Below are 21,130 nucleotides of genomic sequence, written 5' to 3'. Positions count from 1 at the left end.
CCCGAGTTTTAACCGACAAACTGCGGGAGCATATTCTACTAGTGGAAATAAGAAAAAATTCTTATATCGAGTTTGCTTAGAAATGCTTTATTACAAAGTTATAAACCAATATTGAAAAGAAATATGAGATAAGTAACAACGGAACATAGTGTAGAATTTGCAAGGTCGAAGATGTTTATGTTATGTGTATTCATGTTCACTAGCAATTACTATCAGAATGCCAAAAGTGTTTTCAAATGAGGAATACACCGATATTCATTTCGTGTACGGATTCTGTGACGGAAATGCACGAGCTGCCGTACGAGAGTATCAACGTAGATTTCCTAACAGGAGAGTACCAGATAGATTTAAAGCAACGAATTACTAATTCAGTTACCGAGATGCAACAAAATTTTCAGGAACGTCGTACCGTAACAAATTCTGTACTACGTCGACGTCTAGCTTGTATCGATGTGCAAGGACAACATTTTGAAATGCGTCACTAAATCATTGCGTAGATAATTTATATTTTTGTGAAAAAATCCGTTGTTACTTATCTGATATTTCTTTTCAATATTGGTTTATAACTTTGTAATAAAGCATTTCTAAGCAAACTCGATATAAGAATTTTTTCTTATTTCCACTAGTAGAATATGCTCCCGCAGTTTGTCGGTTAAAACCCGGGACACCCTGTATATCATGAATGATCCTGAAGACGTTTTGTACTGTCTGGATAATTATCCTGATATCTGATACGTGTGCCATATTCTTTGCTGCAATGAGAGAAAGGGACGCAGACATGAGCTAAACCAGTCAGTTCAGATATTGTTAAAGAATCGCGCCATAGCCGGTTGCTCCCATTCTCTATCGCGGTTGCTGTTAGAAATTGATTTCTAGTTGCTAGGCTACGTCGTACTCGCTCGTAAGCGCCAGCAACATCGAGCACGCTTGCTTGCTTACTTGGCGGTCAGTCGGCTACAAGTCGCGCGGTGCAAGGTGTAAACATGGGCCTGCCAGACATAGAGACCATACCCGGTAAAATAATAAGAAGAAAAAAAATAATAAAAAGCAAACCAACACGAGAACGATGCACGCACTTGGCAAAATCGCACGCACAATTCAAAATGCACTGCGAACTCGTGAATTTTTGTAAATCGGATAAAAGTTATTTCTCTGTAAGGCCCGGCAGCTCGATCGATCCTTCAACCAACGAGCACCCCAACGAGCACCCCCCGTTATTATTAAAATCCTGGCAACGTCCTCCGTTTCATCAAGCCGGCTACTGATGGCTTGAAGGAATAAAAATCGATACGTGTCATGCCACTATTGAGCGATCGTAATGCTCACACAGGATTTACAGCTATTAATGACGAATGATAAAGTTTCAAACCAACTCCACACTTCTCGGGATTGCGGGAACTTTTATGCATGAGTAGTTTAGTGGTGCATTAGTAGTTGCAATAATTTAGCTTATCGCACAGTTTGTTTTTCGCAATATCGATATTTTTACCGTAGGCTATCTGTGGTACGCACTTTATTCGTAAAATAAGTTTTCAAAGAGTTTTTGTGTGTTTTATTCGCATAACGTTGAATGCCCTCCACAGCGGATATGGGCAGATTATTTCGAAGCTGTTACCAGCACAATACAATCGTTAATCGGTTAATGCCACCGTCGTGGAACATGCGAGTTATACGTAGTATCATTAACTTACTAGCTAGTTTATCGCGCGTTGTTATTGCAACTTTGAGAAATAAGTCAGGGTAAAAGTTCTTTTTTATAAGAATGTCTCAATAATAAATTAAATAAATTTATATATTTATTTAACATGTGCGAAAATAGGCGAAATAACAAAATTTAATTAAATGTCGATCTTTAAAATAAAGAACAGTGCTTTTCTTCTTGGATGTCTTCCAATGGTACTTTTTTTATAATAAATATAATTTTATCATTTAATGATATTTTTCTAAGCAATATTTATCTTTAATTAGAACATTTCTGGTAAGACAACTTTACGCATTTCATTTAATATACTTTTATTACGTAACGCCTTTCTTTAATAGCTAATATGCTATTATTATATTATAAATAATACTATTATTTATTATATACACAGTTATTAGCTGTAACATTCCTACATAATCCACTTTGTTTGCATTGCAAATGTTTCATACATGAATGGATTACTATATCTGCGAATACTCGCTATCGACTATCAAATTAGTGCATGTACTTTGCCGAGCAATTTGGTGGCTGTTAACTGTCCGGGTCAACAACCTTAGAAAGTATGCAGACTTCGGAAACTAGATTAGTCCAAAAACTAAAATTGGATAGTCTCATTTTCGTCTTTCTAGAACTTTGTATGATTCTTTTAAATTCTCTAAAATTATAATATTGATATTGATAATAAAAATAATAATATTTTTATATAATCTCTAGAAATTTATGTGAAACATTTTATACAAGTTTCAAGTACTTGAAACACCAAAAAAATGAAAATATTAGAAAAATTCGAAGGATTTGAAGATCTGATGGTCTTAACATCATAATTATACTTTCAGGTGCAACTTTTAGTTTATAACTTTTAATTTTACAACTTGGTAGTAGAGTCTTTGATAGGATCATTCGCGATGAGAGGGTTCGCATAGCTTCCTGACGAAGGACAGATGCATAATGAATTATGCAAAAGGGAACGCCATTTGAACTTTTGATAAGCGAAGAGTGTAAATCTCACAGGATTTATCACCAGTTTTGCTATTGACCTTTACAAATGGAGGCTGAAATACCACCGTTAACCTCGAGTTGGAACAGCATTCACTATCTTAATACCTTTCCGGTGCTTTTTATTTTACACTTTAACTTAATTTATATCAAAGCTTGGCAACGATAAAAGTTGCTTTCAATCCTATTATATATGTATTTGTAACATTCCACTTTTAATGCCCAGAAACAAAAGAATTTATCATAAATAAATATTACTTTTTTACTTGCTACTTATTATTATTTTTTTAGTTTTTTAATATCTGATAATTATTATTTATTATATGAAATACAATATGGACAACAACGTCTATATTTTATATAATCTCTTTTCTTTTGGAAATAATGGCGACAGATATCTCCACAAAAAATTTGAAATAACATTTTTAATTGTTATTGCCACATACATTTACTCTCTAAAATCATTAGTATACTTTTGCTTAAATCAGAGATTAAAGATCGCACAAGTGGTTATACGTATGTACAATATGAACGACGTACTTATAATGTATTTATAGCTTCATAACACAATAATGTGCAATGATTACAATCTGCACGTAACGTTGCAATCGAGTCTTCGCTATATAGAGTGACTTGTGAAAACACGTCACAACTGTAGATACAGATTTTAAGTGAAAAATTTTCAGTGAGAAAAAGGTTCATATAATCATGATTTATAAATTTATGAAAAATCTGCAGTGAGAAAAAGATTTATGCAATCATGATTTTGGAGTACGAATCTAAATCTGGAAAATCTATCAATCTACTGATTCGCGCGTTTAAAGACAGGTAGCTTGATTCATTTTCCTTCAATATTTAACGATGTATCGATCTTTGCACATTGTAGAGACTGGAGCGGTGTTCACGATTGGCCGTAGCAGATTCGCGGACAACGTTGCGTCGCATTTTTTTATACGGAAGGATCCGATTGTCACCATCGAATGCGGGGATGAACATTCTGCTGTCGTTTGTCGTAAGTCTGAATCCTGTTCTTCTTCGCTGCACAAGTATTAAAAATCGATCACTGTTTAATGGTTACTATTTAACTGATTATCCAGAATAAATTCAATATGAGACCGAGTTCAATTGAAATCGTTAAAAACAGCGTCAATTGAAGATGGATCTTGTTTGAATTTCGATCGAGCCCAGGTCAGGTCCAGATTAAATTGAATTCAGATTGAATTTAGCTTAAACAATCTAAACATCGTCCTAGGCTGAATTAATCCTGAATCATTAAAGTATCATCGAAAATGCTATTTGATCTAGATTATAATATATAAATTAATTTTGATAATTTTTAATTTTTTTCAGAATGAATTTAGCTTAAGCAAATATGTGTGTGTGTGTGTGTGTGTGTGTATTTGCATGTGTGTGAGAAGCATAAAGGAGTTGACGTTGATGAATATAGTTGATATGCTATCTATCGAATAATTAGCCTTCAAGGCCCATACATTGATCCCGTTTGAGTAAATTTTTTTCTTTGTAAGATGATTTTAAAAGATACTCCTAATGAAGAATTTTCTGATTCGAGTAAATTTCGCCAAGAAGTACAATTTCCTGTACATAATTTTGTACATTCATATTTGTACTCCAGCTACAGAAATGAATAATTTTTATAATCATGATAGTGATCATAAAGTGCCACCCTTGTATATTAAGATGACATCGATAAATAATTGAAAAATTAGATGCTATGTACGTTACATTTGTCGTAAAGAATGTTACATAATGTCAGCGAATTTGTTCTTCACATGATCGCAATATTGACTTTTTCACCGAGAATCATTATTTCATGAATTAAGACCGAAATATAGTTCTATCTAGGATGAATCGATAGTCTTATGACAATAAAGTCATTATTGCTTTATTAATACAAACAATTTGGAAAAAGATGAATGTATTGGGTTGTTAATTAAAAAATTCGGTTCAATTTTCAATTCTTTCGATTCAATTTACATGCAATATAGGTAACAATATTAATAATATCTATATCATAGACAATGATGATGATTACTTGGTTCAGGAATAATTTGTTTCTACTGAATGCAATAAACTAAAATTATAATAAAAAAAAGAGAGAGAGAGAGAATTAAAATTTTTTACTAACTAAATACATAATTCTGTACATTGAACCTTAAAGGATTAATGCTGCAAAATATAACGGCAATAATAATCCATGTATTTGTTATGAGGAAAGTTTTCACACAAGATATTTTCTTTCAAAATTACGTTTCCTCTTATTTTTTCGGAATTCAATTGCAAACCATTATGTTCTATGTAAGTATTGTTGTCTCGTTTTCTGCGCACTGCAAGATTTGAATTTTATCGATCAGGCGGTTATAAGATTGCAGAATACGAGAGCTACGAATTTTACACGGTAAAATTCGTAGACTCTATAATGCGAGGTACAAGTCACATGATTTACAGCTTCTGTAGCATGCTACGCGAAGGATATATACAGTCGAGCTATGCTTACACAGGAATATCCACTGGCCAGTAAATCGATATTGAACACGCAGTGTTCAGTCTAGCCCACACCGCCGGTCGTTATTAGTTCAACCTGCCTAGGAAAAACTTGCTGCATTATTGTTCTAAATATCCTTCATGTCTTTTAAAATGTATTAGAAAAATGTAAAAACTTTTTAAAAACAGTTAGTTATCGAGAGAATACTATATTATTGTTTAAAATTTGCGATTGTTCACTGAGATTTATTATTCGTTAAAATTGCACTTCACATAAGATGGAATTCTATTTTTTCAGTAACAAGAATTATATGTTTCTCTCTCTTCCTCTTCATATTTCTGAAAAATTATGAATATTGGAATTTGATCCGTTTACATACAAGCTCAATGGTGATGCTGTTTATTTAACATTGCAAATAAATTTACACAGTTAAGTTTATTGCTAGTGGATTCGTATCTTGAGATACTTGCAGATTCTATATTACCTGTGAATTACTCTGTGTCATATAAATGTAAATATTATCTTAGTGTTCAATTACAGTTCCTGGAAAGTGGACGATTTACCAAATCTACTTTTATCTCTGAATCATTTTGTTTTTTCTTGCTTTAGAAACCGGCAGACTCTTTGTCTTTGGTAGCAACGATTGGGGTCAGCTAGGCCTGGGTCACAAGAATCACATCAGCAAACCTTCGTGTGTAAAAAGTTTGTACCTGCTTCATCTTGATAGGGATTTATGTAGATGTGAAAACAAAATTATTACATTGTATTTATTGTCGTGAGTGCTGTTACGTATTTCTATACGAATAGATTATTCGATGTACCCAATTTTGAGAAATTCGTTACCTTGGTTATATTTGACGCGAATTTAATTATTAAACTTATTGTTAATCACTAATTCAGTCGAGAGTAAATTTTGTACGAAAACGTTTTTTAATTAAGTGTCGGTCATGATTTTAATATGAATCTAATGTGTTTTAGTTTTGAAACCGGAAAAAGTCACGCATGTTGCATGTGGAAGAGCGCACACTTTAATATGTACAGGTGAGCATTGCGAGTAACGCACAGAAAGAATGTACACAATGTTAGATAAATTGCGTGCTTATTTTCAGTTTAAAGACCAATTTAATCGTTTTTTATATCGATGCATCATTTTATTATTAAATTTTAATAATATGCAAATAAACAATTTGCTTTTAATCAAACGAACAGCATTGTACTCGTAAATGTGACGAATTATAAAAAAATGTGCAATAATCGAAATATCGCGATGTACACATACACCATATAGTTATCAGTGACAGATATTCGGTACTAAGCGAGTATATCTGCCGTTTCTATATATGTGCCTTGCGTGTCGTGAACTTCGATGAATACTTGCAGAGCCATTCAACTTCAAACTGTTCTCGTTCTCAAAGATATTAATGCAACAGGAATTCTCTTAAATGGCACACCACTTTGCTAACTTTCTATGTAAGAATTTGAGTCGACTTTAATTGGTCGATGGATTAAAATTACCTTAAACAAGTAGTTCGCAAATCAAGCAAGTAATCTTCTGAATTTTTAACAATCGACTAACGAGAATTGAATCAATTTTTGTAGTATTTGCCAAAGATACATGCGATCTCATGAATACGAAGGTAATTGAAATGTCAAGCAAGCCATATGATGTCTCGTATCAATTTCTTAGGGGCCCAGAAAATCTTTGCATGCGGTAGTAATCAAGAAGGTCAATTGGGCCGGGAAAGTTCCGCGATAGGTGATAGTTCAAGTTCTCCGATCCTAGTCTACGACTGCGGACTCGCCGGATCACGTATTGTGCAAGTCGCGGCAGGATCTCATCACTCGATGGCTTTAACAAGCGGCGGTGAAGTTGTTGCCTGGGGAAGCAATCTGGAGGGGCAATTAGGACTGTCGGGTATCTCAGGTTTGGTGAACAAGCCGACGAAAGTTCCCATTCCCGAGCCCGTGAAAGAAATCAGTGTGGGATACTATCACTCCGCTTTCCTAACTGGTAATGTGACATGCATAGATACATTTATGTTTCTGTATAAGATAATGGACTATACGGGGTGTCCCGAATTTAAATGTCCAAACTTCGGGAGCGCGTAGGGGATGATAAATGAAAAATAAAAAGTCCTTTAGAGATATGCTCGTTTTTACTTCGTTTTGGAAAAATCGCAAAAAAGAAAACGTAGATTTCATGCAGCAATGACTCGTCGTTCCGGAATTCTTCTGTTTGAAAATCGGCGCCGCGCATACTCTCGCACTTCCTTTGTTTGTTTACATTTCTTTTTTTGTTTACATTTCTGCTTCTCTCCTATAAATTCGTCAGTTACTCATCAGAAGCCATCGAGTGAATTACTCCTGTCACAATGCCGCGTACATATTCTAACGCTGAATATGCTGATATGGTTTTCGATTAAACGCAGCCAGATATACAGATTTTTTGGAGGCAGACTTCCGTAATTATTTAGAAGACATCCACCTGCAACAACGGATTGAGATGTGGTTCCAGCTCGATGGGTGTCCAGCTCATTATGGCAGAACTACTCGAGCTTGGCTAGATAGGCATTATCCACGAAGATGGATTGGACGTGGAGGAGTAGTATCTTGGCCACCTCGATCACCTGATCTGACACCAGTGGACTTCTTTGTGTGGGGGGGCCCTGAAGCAGGAAGTTTATTCGTTGCCAGTCAACTCAAGAGAGCAATTAAGAGACCGAACCGTGGCTGCAGTGCACCAAATATCACCAGATCAGTGTTTGGCTGCAACACCAGCTGTCCGTACTAGATGCAATGCTTGCATTGCAGCAAGAGGCCAACATTTTGAACAATATCTACATTTACATTAAGCAAGTGACAACATGAATAAATAAGTGTGAAATCTACGTTTTCTTTTTTGCGATTTTTCCAAAACGAAGTAAAAACGAGCATATCTCTGAAGGACTTTTTATTTTTGATTTATCATCCCCTACACGCTCCCGAAGTTTGGACATTTTAATTCGGGACACCCTGTATAAGCGCTTGAAACATACGCAAATACATAGGACTGCATGAATCATTTTCTATGAGAAATCTTTTATGGACTCACTTACTACCAAGAAAGAAAGAGAGCAAAAAGACATTCGGGAGATGTTGTAAAAATCCTAAAATTTTGTTCCACGAATCCACTCAAGGATTCTGACACGTCGCGGCGACGCGCTTTCCACGAGATAAGATCGTTTCCGCTGCGGCGCGCTTACGACGATTCGCACGAACACGAGAGGTTGTAAAATGCATTAGCGTGTATATAATTTCGGCGACACGGTTCATTTCCAGAAAGCGGTCTCGTTTACGTATGTGGCGAGTCGGAAAGCGGTAAACTCGGCATCGATGTCAACTTCTCCACGCAGGTCGCGCCGAAGCAAATGCAATTGCCGATACCGGCAGTTCACGTTGTGTGCGGTGGTCATCACACGCTCGTGTTAGCAGGTTGGCTTCATCATCAGATCTTGATAATGATATATCTTCAATATCTTCAATAATGATATATCTTCAATGCTTTGGCACGTATTTCCTGATGATGGATGCGTAGATTTCCTATTTCTTCATTTTCTTCATATCAAGTATTACAGTAAGGAAGTCTGCAAGAGTAACAGATAATATTTGCAAGTGACGATTGGGTGTACAAATTTCAGAGAATGGCAACATTTATTGTTCTGGCAGCAACGCTAGCGGGCAACTCGGCATGGGCACGAACGTCGTGGAGATACACACACCGAAACTTCTTCCACGCGGAGCACTTCAAGACGAGAGGATCGTCAAGATCGCCTGCGGCGAAAGTCACAGCGCTATACTTACTGGTAATTGAATTATGTTTTGATTATCGGCACTTATCGCTTTTTGCTCCTTATTCTACAAGGCTGTAAATCTCTCATTGACGATTGCGTTAATAATAGAGTCCGGCAAGTTCTTTACTTGCGGCGACGGTCGACATGGGAAATTAGGTCTGGAAGAAAATGAGAACAACGTCCACGAGATAACGTTCGCTGCCAAATATCAAGAGCTCTTCGTCTTAAATGTAACTACCAGTAAAATTATTTATCGCGCTCTCTTACCGTCTTTTAATTATTTATTTGTTGTTTCGTAGGTTGCGTGCGGGGGATGTCATACGATATTGGTTGGCCGAAGACACGAGATAAGCTATCAACCACAACGGCAATCGGATTCTGCTGCAAATGTAATTACATTACGCACAGTTTTGCAATGATGGAATAATTAACTTAATTTAATGTTTAATTAAAACGATAAAAAGAAAACATATGTATATCGGTCTTTTATTAATTTCAGCAGCAAGAGAAAAGTTCTTTACCTCCCTTAAAGCTTCCTATAAATATGCAAAATGAACGAGTGGATAATACGGAGAATTTGACGAGTGAGAAGAAGGATTCACGTCATACTGATAAAATCGAAGAAACGTCAAATGATACTCAAACGAATTCCTCGGAAAACGTATCTCGAAACAATTCAGACATTGTAAATAACGAAAAAATATTGTCTTCAATGCATGATAAAAAAGTCGCAACACCTAAGAAATCTTTAGAAACCAGATTATCGCAAAGCCCAAAAGAAAATGCTCAAACTCCGAAAATTGAAGAAATGCAACCGAATGATGAGAGTCAACCAAAAGACGAAGAGAGCATACAGAATGGCAAAAATGACGAAAGCAACGAGAATAAGAGCAATGAAGAAAATAATGGAGACACGGAAGTAAAAGGAAACACCGTAATGCTGCAGGATACTGCGGAATTACACGCGGAAGAGGCGATCTCAGCAATACAGAATGATGTCCAACAGGAAACACCAACAAATTTGACGGCACCACCAAAACCACCGAGATTAAAATCCGTAACTATTGATGATACGAGCAACGAAATGGAATCTTCGAAAGAGGACGCTGACAACGAAGATGAGAAGAAAAAGAACGAAGAAGAGACGAGTAAGGAGCAAACGTCAAGTTCAAAGCTTGAGAAATCAAAATCGAAAAATAGCATTGGAAAGAGTGTAGAAGAGAATTCAATAGAGAAAGTTGAGGAGGTTGAAAACGATGAAAATCCAGGGGAAACAAAAATGGATGGCACGCAGGACGATGCCGACGTGATACAATCGCCGGCACCACGAACAGGTTAATAATAAATTTATTATTAATATTTAATATAAAGAATAGAGACCAATAGTCTTCAATTTTCAAAATATTTCTCACTTATTTCCCAGATAACAAAAATATTTAACATTGTTAACGTTATATTGTCTTTTAGCTAAAATGGCGAAGTTGTTTAAGGGAAAACGACAACAGGAAGTACAGAACGGAACGAAGAGAACAGGTAGCATAACAAATCTAAAGGCTAAGGTAAGACTAATAAAATTTATATTTATAGATAACATAATTACGTGTTCTAAAAATTAATAGACACGATTTCAAGTTGATGACAGGAAATGTTATCGTGTGATTTCCTTTGTTTTCTAGTCGAAGACTTGTATCATCCTGTAATTGACAAGGGACTTTGAAGAGAGACGTTTTACTATCCATTATATTTTTTATAAAATATGTACTTATGGTAGGTTTGTCGCTGGGACCAATACGCGTGGAACCGGAGATCTTCTCCTCCAATAATCAGCATTAAAAGCTTATCTTTACCATTGATCGATACAGTTACACATAGAATTAGCTTCGATCTTCTGCCGAATATCTGAATCTTCGATTATACTGAGCCAATCAATATCTATCTCTTATTATTTGACGTTTGCGGTAACGAAATAGTTTAAAGAAAAGCGTTGATGGTATTAATAATTTACTTTACCTACTGTATCCAGGCACTGTAAATATAAATCGTGTAAAAAATTCCAAGTAACATGCATTCCGAAAAACACTACAAGAATCCATGCTGCAGCGAATAAAGTAGATAAGAGCTGGATGTGAAGAATGTATAAGGATAACGTCTGGATAAAGGTCTTTTATTAAATTCCAATTACAAAACTTTATTCTCGCTGAAATCAGCTTAATCTACAGCGCTTTCACCTGCGGAATAATTAAGAATTCTTAAACTTTATAATAATGCGTAATCGCATTACGTCCTTGAAATATCACTCATTTGATTAATCGTCGAGTTGTGTTCAACTTCCTTCGATTGTTATAATCATCATTATCTGATTTATTTTTTCAAATGCTGCTCTACAGTTAAAACTGCACTCCAGATTGACATTAGCTTCGCACAGTCATAGGCAAAACTAAAACTCGTTGGTGCAACGAACCTTACGTCTAATAGACATTATTCACCGTAAGACGGTAACACAATGACGTGCTTAACATATGATCACTAATATTGCACTAGATTATGGCTGAGTACGAACGGAACACATTGAGAAGAAGCATAATCGTCACGCATAATCTTGTTACGATTGCAAGAAATGAGAATTTTGCGCTTCATATGGATACGTAATTCTTAACAAGAAACTTCTTCTCGTTGCTCCCCATTCACAAATGCGAATTATTGATATTAATTTATTATATTGATATTAGATTATATTATAAATATTGATACGTTATAAATAAGGACGGAAATCACAGATACAATAACATATTTAACGCGATTTGACGATCCTTTATGTTACTGAAAAGTATTAGGCAATCCCTAAGCACCCATCGGATCCCACCAAAAAATCCACCAAAAATTTCACTTTTTCTTTCTAATTCTAATTAATAATGAAATAAGTTGCTATGTGTTACGTCTCATTATATAACTACAGCATATTAATTATAATGGCCGTATTGTCTCTACTTTCACGCGTTGTGAAAGATCACGGCAATTCTTTGGCGAATTTAGATTCCGCTAAACAACGAGGCTCACCACGTTTCAATAAAGACATTCTAACCGACTAAATCGGCGTAAAATGAGAAAAAGAAACTTTCTCTGTACGAAATACAAATATCAATTTAACCCCATCCATGTATCACGCTAGTTGGTTGTATGATAATTAATCCTCTTGATCATCAACAGCGAGGCTTTGGTGTACGCAGTTAAATGCATTCTGTATTACACCTTTCGTATCATATTACACACAGATTCTATCCGTCTTTTAACGATTCTAACAACAATTCTGTTGATAACAACATTCATTAATGACACCTAGTTTTAATAAATTTTTTTATGGTACAGATTGGTTATTATTTATTCGACGAAAAATCTAATACGTACGTTCTTATTGTATTATACGTACATTCTTATATTCTCGTAATCACAATCCTTGAGTCCTTGTAATTCTGGATATTCAGATTGCCATATCTAATTTGAGCGGTATCTGGCCGAAGATTCTAAGCTTATTAATGCCAAAATTTCTTAAATTCTAACTCTACACTCTAAAAATGCATGTATACGCAATTTACGACTCTATTTGGCAAAATTGTAGGCTCGATCCTACATTAATTGAAAGACTCTTCACGCACTCTGAATGAGAAACAATTATGTATGAGCCTTTCATAAAATATTTTCTATTGCAAATTTTGATCAAGAAGACTTTTCTATTCATGCAAATCATCAAGTTCGTTATTTTTCGAATTCTAAGGATACCTTATTAAATTATACATTAATTAATAAGTAATTAAAATTCAGATCAATTAAATTCTAGATTATTTGGATTAGATCTGAATCTTAAGTGTCTTGAGCCAGAGATATATCTTAAATCTTAAACCTTAATCTTATATTCTAATCGCCTTAGTTAATCCTGAGATTCCTAAATCCCGCGACCATACGGGTTCCTAAATTCATTCGATGATCTCAGATTGTTCCCGAATCATCGGGTTCTGATTCTCCAAAGTGCAAACGCGCGAGCGACACGTCGTTACTTTTCGACGAACCTCTCATTAGCGCCAGGATTGATTCATTTCGTAATAAACCATGACTAGGCGTCATTAATTATCGCTTACACTACGAGCTGTTTGCTAAAACTAACACGTATTACGCTTACTCAGTATCAGTATTTCCAACTACACTAGAATTTACGCACGATGCAACTATCAGGTCTCTATTAACGTGTCCGGTTTCTCATCGATGTCGTTGTTCAGCAGGATATAAGAGTCCCTACCGGCCAATAATCGATGTTGGCCGTTTATCAGGAAAGACGAACCTCTCCTGATGGTCCTTTTGCCGAGCTCGATCGCCTCGTGTGCCAGTACTGGAGTGTTGTACGCCTTCACGAACACTATGACGATGATCGTCAGTCCGACTAGAATCATCCCATACGTGACGCAGGGCACGGAGATGTCGACGAACGTGGTCGCCAAATAGATCCATCGTCTGATGGATGGCGTAAGTTCTTCTACGCCTTCCTCGATCCACATGACCGGGAAGACTATGTCAGGAAAGTTTCCTACCGCTGCGATGATGGGCTGCCGCTCCACCATCAGATTCAGTTGGACGCGAACTTTCCCTTCGAGGGGCACGCCAAGTTTCTAATATAAAAATAAAAAGAAAAAAATTGAAAATATGCCCGATTTTTCGTATCCTGTTTGTTTCAAAATCAAAATATCTTGAATTTGAAGTAACTTCCAAGAACACTCTTCTTTCTCTCTCTCTTTGTTTTTTTGCTTTGTTAATTTCTTATAAAAGAATTTAAAAGCTTCTACAAAACTTTCAAATTATGCCTATCTTACCGGTTGAATTATGAAGAATGATTCGTGCAATTTTTGAACAGGCTTGAGTCCTTCAACGGCGTCTAACAATTTAGGATCCGCTTTATAAAAATGAGGAAAGGAGAGGTAAACTGGTGCGCCTAAAATTAAGAACAATGCAATGTAATAAATTTGGTCTCTCTGCACGTTTTTGCATACTATATTCATTTGCATACTATATTCTGTAAAATACTTACTATACTGGCATGGACTGATGTCTTGCAAACCTTGCGGGGGACAGGTGGCAATACCATCGGGACAAAAACATTCATACTCCGTAGCCGCGGTATCGTTCGCCCGACTAAAGAATACATCTGCTGCAGTGTACAGATCCCCTTTAATACTCGTTTTCTCTACCGGGCCGCGGTACTGAAATGGTATTGTCCTGCAGAGATCCTTATCCCAGACGTGAACAATGTCCGCGCCGGTTCGATCCCGCGGCGGAAAAAAGGATCCTGCGAAAAGAGAATTTCAAATTTTGTAAAATCACCGGAAAATAATACCAGTTTGGTGTTTCTTTGTCCTGAGAAAAGTGGAATTGCCAAAGCGATTACAATTTTGGCATGCACCATTGATCTTACTCGCGCAAGAAACTTACCTTCCGAAGCCGCAATAGCATTGCAGGGCGCGGTTGGCCAGTATGGCAAATGATCGAGTCCGTTTAATCGGCTTATTAGGCCGAATTTTTTCATATCCGTGTGTCCAGTGTATATTGTGGATACCTCGGTCAACGTACCATTCCTCTACAATCAAAACGTTTTGGTTAAATCGCGAAATGAGTATTCGTTTAAACGCTCAATCAGTATTCCGTCATATAAAATATCGCTTCTCATGAAGAACACATGTAGAGCAAAGAAATTGTGTCTAACAATTAGTGCATAGTACTCACTCCGAGGAGGAGGCCCATTCTGCTCATAGGCCGCCTCGTTTTGGGAAGAAATTTATGTCCAAGGCTAACTAGTGGATCATCGTAACCGAAGACAAGCTCCTGCGCGGTTATAGAGATGAAAGGTTTCATCTTCATCCCGCTCAAGAATAATGACAATCCCATTGTGATAAATCGTGGGAGACTCTTGCTTTGCGTTGAAAGTGTCTATAAAGAAGAACAATATTCGCGATTATTTGTAAATTATTATTATTTTATTGTACGAACCAAGAAAAATAAAATAAATTTCTATAATTAATGAGAAGTAGAGCGTTTACATGCGTTGGTACACGCATAACGTGCTGCTAAACGTACCAGCAAAGGTATATTCGGTACTATCAGTTTGAGATCTGCGTCTTTGGACATTTCGGGCACAAAGTTCAAAATCTTCTTATGCTGATAACTGACGGTTCCGTTATTGTGAAACATAACATTAACTTTTTCCATGTCCTCTCTGTAAAAGATTAATTTTTTTATTTATTTCTTCCATTCGCAACGATTGCTTTCGTCTGATGACGTTTCGACGAGCTTACCGATAAACAAACGGGCCAACTTCCTGAAGTTTCGGTTTCTCATTGAATTGTAAGAAGCCTTCCACGTTGGTCATATTAAATATGTACACTTTAGTCAGTCGGATTACGCCTGGCTTCTGCCAGTAGTGGAAGGAGAGTGAACCATTCCTCAGTCGCAGTTGCTACGGCAGATTGAATTGCCGATGTTATGACCCCAGTATGTACATACACGCGGTTTCTCTCGTGAGTTAAAACTATAATCTGTGCATGTGCTGTGTTTGCGTTCCGCGTTCGCATTTCAAAAGTACATGATGTTTTTATGTAAAACGATTGTTAATCAGCGCAAAGAGAGGTGATTGTGGTTTAATAAGAGAGTTAAAGTTTTTAATAGTCGAGCAATATTGCATACTGCGCTGGTATGAAAAAGAATCACGTATGTTTTATAGTATCTAGCAGTACTGATCAGATCACACTAAACACTCTATCCTACATTAACGAATAATTTTCTAGGAAATTAAAACTACGAGAATGAATTGAGTTAATAAGCAGTCTAAATAAAATTTTAATTTAACCATTGAAGTAAGAAGTCACTTTCAAGATTGCATGCTCTACTTTCTATCGTATGTTCTTTTTGCAAAATAGTGCTTATTCTAGTTTTTCTTAACAGAAAGGAAACGCGCAGAAAAGGAAAGTGCAAAGACGGAAAGGAATTTCTATCCATGTTGCAAAAACTTGTAGTAATTAAGTAACAATTTCAAGACATTAATTATTTGTTAGAGAGATAAATTTACTTGAAAACTGTAAACTTGTGTATATGCACACACATACACACACAAAAGTTATGAAGCGGGTTTATCATAAGAAAATCATGCAGATTTTGTTTAGCAGAGTCATCCTTCCTATTAATAAAGTACAAATTTTATTAATGAACGATTAATAAATTGACTTTCAATCAAACTAATAAATGTGATAATCCACAATAATATTGTAAATTAATATATAAATAAACGAATATCGAGACACTATCAGATTGAATTATATTATGTACAGATTTATATATATATATATATATATATTAACAAAAATGCTAATAATATATATCATCAGAAGAACCGTAAACTGACAATTTAACAATCATAAATTATTCGATTATTCGCAAACGATATAATTCGTGTTCGTCAGTAGTAACTTTGAATGATTAAAGAGGTTTATGAAGGTATTTACACAAATGCAAATCACTTCGCACTTATACGTTGTAAAAAGTATTGAATATTCATTGCACGATATTTATTTTATACAATTATGCGCTTATAGTTTGATATTCTTGCGATATGCGAAAGTAAAACGTAATTGAGAGGGAAAAATGCGATGATTTTACATCATTATCTCACCAACGACGTATGATTATTTACTTGTGAAAATCTTAATATTCAAATGAAGTAGATGCGTTCTGTTAGTTGCATGTAAATAAAATCAAATTACTATACATGTAGTATATTTCATATTTCTGTTTCAGATTCGCCATTCAATTCTATCGGAGATGAAAAATGTAATCGTAGTTATTTATAAGATACATTGAATATATAAGCAAATTTGTTAACCGCCTGTTATCAAATTCATAGCCACCGTAATAAAAATAAAGCATGCTACAGCTTTTCTCTAACTTTTTTTTATTTTCAAACTCTGAAAATTTTAGACTTACTTTTAAGATGAGATAATCGACCCATGGTATGCTGCTGAGCACTATGCCGATCACAAGTGCAAGAAGACCTAAACAGATTGCTACTATCCTACCTGTAAAAAGATAATAGCACCATTAAGATGTCAAAAGATCAAGCAGTATTGAACGCATACAGGTTCATTTCCGTAAACACCTTTTTTATGATTGGTTTTCTACTTTATTCAGGTATTTACTGCTGTTTATAAGATATGAATAGACCTACATTTGCAATTAGTGCCGTGTATTACCAATATTGAGCAAAACCTATATGTTGTTCATATCGACATTACTTTCTTGAAAAATGTACATTTACTTTAAAATTTTAAAAAGTCCTTAAAGCAAACTGAAATACAATTATTATATATATTCTTTCGTACTTCAGATATCGCACACAAATCTTTCTCATGTTAGAATTATCATTCTAGTCGAGAGATAAATAATTTATTTACTTTAATATTTATTTAAATGCAAATTTTTAAATCGTGATACTGGCAATGTCTGATGGTCTAACTGATTTTTAATTCATTAACTGTACGCCAACAAATTTGCTGGACTTACAATGCAATTTCTTGCTTTAGGAATCAACTACGCAAAGCAAGAAATTGCATTTTAAGTCCAACAAATTTGTTGGCGTGCAGTTAATGAATTAAAAATCAGTCAGACCATCAGACATTGCCAGTATCGCGATTAAAAAATTTGCATTTAAATTTAGAACTTTCTGGCGAATAAAAGATTTTTAGACTTGTTATTTAATATTTATGTTATTTTTATGTAAAACAATACCTAAAAAGAATACTCTTTGTGAAATGCTTTTAAATTGCAAAAACAAAGATAGCAAAACATTGCAGTCACCGACACCCAGCAAACTTTTAACATAAGACAGAAACAGCTGGTAGAATAGCACGCACAACAACCTGGAAAATATATTACGAAACACGCTTTCCATAGCAATAGCCCGGAATCTTAGAATCGAGATTAAGCAAGAGACTCTTTGCTACTAATCAGTAAAAAAGCAGTAGTCCTTGTTTCTGAGAATTTCCAAATTTCTTGGAAAACTTTCAGTAACGAAAACTTAATATGGACAAGAACATTAATTATTATTTTCTTTGTTATATTATTTATTTATTTATATTTTTTTATACACTGTGCGATCGATAAGTTCTAATGCTGATATTTTTATGAGATGTTTTATGAGTCATATTAATGTCATTATTTTCATCTAAACTATGTTCTCATAACGTTTATATATACGAATAATTTGAATTGTCAATGATGATTTGATCTCGAGTACGTTATTGTTTCGTGAAACATGTTTTTTGAATACGCCATGGATGCGAAAGAAGAGTAATGTGTCATGATCAAATTTATGTTTTAAAGCCAGTTTATTTACAAAATGCAAATGGTAGGGAAAGCTTATGACAAACAGATATTAAATCGAGCAAAGGTTTTTCCGACCAACAAAATTTAAAAGTTATGTAAAAACGATGCTTTTTTCGATAATCAGAGAGTAATGCACAAAGAATTTGTATTACAAAAATGCAATGTCTCATTGAACGGATACAATGGGTTCGTATATTAAAGATTCGATATTTCCGAAGCTGGAACTGCTGTAATCAACTAACTAAAAATTAAATAATACAAAAGAGGAGTTTCCATTGGCAATGTAACGATTAGAATCGAAAGCTCAATAATGTATTCTAAGGGAGCCTATTATACTAAATTAAAAAAAGTTTAAATATTATTCTAATGAGTTTTTTTATTTTATACGAATCTTGTCTCAAAATTTATGGGCCGTACTGTGTATACCGCTAAGAATTATAATTTCCGTACAATATCGCATTATTTTTGTCTCAGAACGTTTCTTGGAATTTTGCATAATAAGTATTAGTATTGACATGAGATCGCGACGTGCGGAAAAACTAATATAATAATAACGACGTCACTATTTCTTGTAAGTATTTACGTCTCTGGTTGCTCGATAACACGCGATAAAAACAGCGCAATAAAAACTCGATAAGCTGTCTTTTCATCCACATTTTGATCTATATAGTAATGTTTCGTTCGTCATAACGATACTTATCATCAATTATGCTGAACGCAATTGTTGGAATTATTATATGTATGCCGCTACGACTCAGTAATTAGTTGATTGACATTGAATAATTGACGTCTGCGCTATCTTTTCCGCAGGTAGCATGATACTGATATTAGTCGAGTTTCAAAGATTCCGACTCTTTGTCGAACTAAGCGTACAACTTGTGTGAAAACTCGAGCGGTTCCTTATATAATTCTTACAAGATTACAGCATCATTGGGAATTTCTTTATTACACATAAGTCGGTCGACGTGCTTTCACTCTCGAATTTAATGTGGGACGTTAATGATGCAACTTCGAAATTGCCACTTGACGCATCGATGCATCGCGTCGTGCTGCATATCGAAGTATCTGGTATAATTTGCAATTACGCAAAATGTTTTAGTACAATAGTAATTAGACGCGATAAAAAACAGAAAAAGATGCCTATGCTCTGTTTGTCCGCTTTCCAATCAAGCTGCACCCAACAGATAATTTCGCATTTACAATGTAAATTGATGCTAATTATGACTCATTCTCAGTCCGCTAATACCAAATGCCACCTTCGTAGAAAAACGTGAATGGCAAAAATGCAAACGAAAACAAAGAAAAATTAAAATTACGACAAAGGAGAAACGTTTACCGGGTCAGCCTTCTTTTCGTCTTGTTAATGAATGATGAATGGCAGCTCCCAAGGATTTCATTACAAACATTCGGCCGGGGGCACACAGCGACCTTATTTTATGATATAACTAGATTATACAACATCCGAACGGGAAAAGAAACTGATAGTTATCAATTAAGGACAGTTTTTTAACTTCGGCATATGTATATTCTCGAGACATTATAATTAAGTAAGAAGGTTAAATCAAGATCGTTTTACGTAATGCTCCTGTGCTAATTTCCATTTGACATTAATTTGTCTCGTTCAAAGATATCGCGCTCTTAGAAACTTGCTGTCTCTTAATTCCTCAGAACATTTATTTTCATTTTTTTCCTTAGTTATTTAATATTTACTATTCAATATAAACATCTCATCTGCGTTACCATTTTGGTTTTGTTTAGTTCTGATTCGGTCAATTAACTCGTAGTAACATACATGCCATTACTATAGATATTAAATTCGTTGATTTAATCACTCCATCAATTTATATTTCTCTGCTTCCTTTATTCATGTTCACATGTAAGAAATCTAATTAAATAAGCTCAATAAGCCCAATTAAATAAATACAATTCTATTTCTTCGTCTTTATCCTCTCTTCTTTCTGCAGTAGATGGCACTGCTCAAATCGTACATACACGGTCTGTCTAAACTCTGGTGCCGCTGTTTTTTTTTTTTTAATTTTGTCCTGCAGTTTCATTTCTTGATGAATGTTTGTGTAAAGCTTAGAATTTCAGTTATGACCACCAAAAATTTCAAGACGCTAGCAATATTTGCGTCATTAATTTTAATCTTAAATATGACAGTACCTTATTGACACTCGTCGAAAAGCGTTATAAAATAAAATACCAATATTAAATTTTGTTTTAAGTTGAACAAAACAGCTGGCAAAACGTACGAAATAATGTGCGATTTGGCTCGTTTTTAAGTAATATACTCGATTTTATGACGACAAGGAAAACTGACAGACGTTCCACGAACACTGCCGTCAAAAACATGTCGTATCTCCGAAAATGTGTAAAACGTGCTTGAAATTCTTTGATCGGACCGCTGTATATCTGCAAGACTCATCGAAGAGCTCATTGGCATACCTAAGAGTACTTTACATCAAATTTTGACCGAGGATTTAAGTAAACGAAAGATGTGTGAACACTTAATATGCTAATAAAGAGGATCAGAGAGACGCCCCAATGGAATATTATCAAAACATGCTAAGAGCGGCCAATAGTAATCCAAATTAAAAATTTAATGACCGACATCGTCTGAACTGAAGATTTTAATATGAGCTACTCACAATGCAGAAAAATAAAATGCGGAATCCAGACTCCAGA

The 21,130-nt window shown here is 35.0% G+C and overlaps 2 protein-coding genes and 1 long non-coding RNA gene across 7 annotated transcripts in view; 2 read left to right on the top strand and 1 right to left on the bottom strand.

Annotated features, from left to right (window-relative positions):
* Positions 1 to 914: 914 nt before the first annotated feature.
* On the top strand, positions 915 to 11,199 carry LOC105276735 (X-linked retinitis pigmentosa GTPase regulator). Of its 3 annotated transcripts, none has more exons than XM_026970886.1 (12): positions 915 to 1,014; positions 3,585 to 3,710; positions 5,811 to 5,903; positions 6,180 to 6,242; positions 6,889 to 7,212; positions 8,520 to 8,672; positions 8,879 to 9,043; positions 9,140 to 9,261; positions 9,331 to 9,420; positions 9,534 to 10,365; positions 10,499 to 10,590; positions 10,708 to 11,199. In XM_026970886.1, exons 1-12 carry the CDS (start codon positions 984 to 986, stop codon positions 10,729 to 10,731), a joined length of 2,115 nt encoding a protein of 704 aa, XP_026826687.1. In that variant the 5' UTR covers positions 915 to 983; the 3' UTR covers positions 10,732 to 11,199. The 3 variants fall into 3 exon arrangements, with proteins under 3 accessions (XP_026826687.1, XP_026826686.1, XP_026826685.1); XM_026970885.1 differs by having other exon boundaries at positions 916 to 1,014; positions 9,531 to 10,365; XM_026970884.1 differs by lacking the exon at positions 6,889 to 7,212 and having other exon boundaries at positions 917 to 1,014; positions 9,531 to 10,365.
* The window catches only part of LOC105276733 (scavenger receptor class B member 1), a 40,461-nt gene continuing 30,512 nt past the window's right edge, over positions 11,182 to 21,130 (bottom strand). For 2 of the 3 annotated variants that reach the window (XM_011334595.3, XM_011334596.3), the window contains exons 4-11: positions 17,048 to 17,139; positions 15,367 to 15,527; positions 15,149 to 15,287; positions 14,798 to 15,001; positions 14,507 to 14,651; positions 14,106 to 14,363; positions 13,891 to 14,009; positions 13,255 to 13,689 (exon numbers count right to left, since the gene is read on the bottom strand). In XM_011334595.3, coding sequence (XP_011332897.1) covers positions 13,255 to 13,689; positions 13,891 to 14,009; positions 14,106 to 14,363; positions 14,507 to 14,651; positions 14,798 to 15,001; positions 15,149 to 15,287; positions 15,367 to 15,527; positions 17,048 to 17,139 — 1,553 coding nt within the window. Of the gene's footprint in view, positions 13,690 to 13,890; positions 14,010 to 14,105; positions 14,364 to 14,506; positions 14,652 to 14,797; positions 15,002 to 15,148; positions 15,288 to 15,366; positions 15,528 to 17,047; positions 17,140 to 21,130 lie in introns of all 3 variants that reach the window. The other variant, XM_011334594.3, reaches the window with a different exon arrangement.
* Positions 15,534 to 17,003, top strand: LOC109610810. Its single transcript, XR_003406734.1, has 2 exons — positions 15,534 to 15,778; positions 15,856 to 17,003. It is a non-coding gene; the product is annotated as an uncharacterized LOC109610810 (long non-coding RNA).

This window comes from Ooceraea biroi, chromosome 6 (genome assembly GCF_003672135.1).
Source record: "Ooceraea biroi isolate clonal line C1 chromosome 6, Obir_v5.4, whole genome shotgun sequence".
NCBI classification, from domain to species: domain Eukaryota; kingdom Metazoa; phylum Arthropoda; class Insecta; order Hymenoptera; family Formicidae; genus Ooceraea; species Ooceraea biroi.
The sequence above is the reverse complement of the archived record's forward strand: the minus strand, read 5'-3'. Positions and strand labels throughout refer to the sequence as shown.

Coding starts and splice junctions, on each gene's coding strand:
- LOC105276735 (XM_026970885.1), top strand. CDS start 984: ATGGGCCTGCCAGACATAGAGACCATACCCG. Junction 6,243..6,888: donor GCACACTTTAATATGTACAG/GTGAGCATTGCG, acceptor TCAATTTCTTAG/GGGCCCAGAAAATCTTTGCA. Junction 9,044..9,139: donor TCACAGCGCTATACTTACTG/GTAATTGAATTA, acceptor CGTTAATAATAG/AGTCCGGCAAGTTCTTTACT.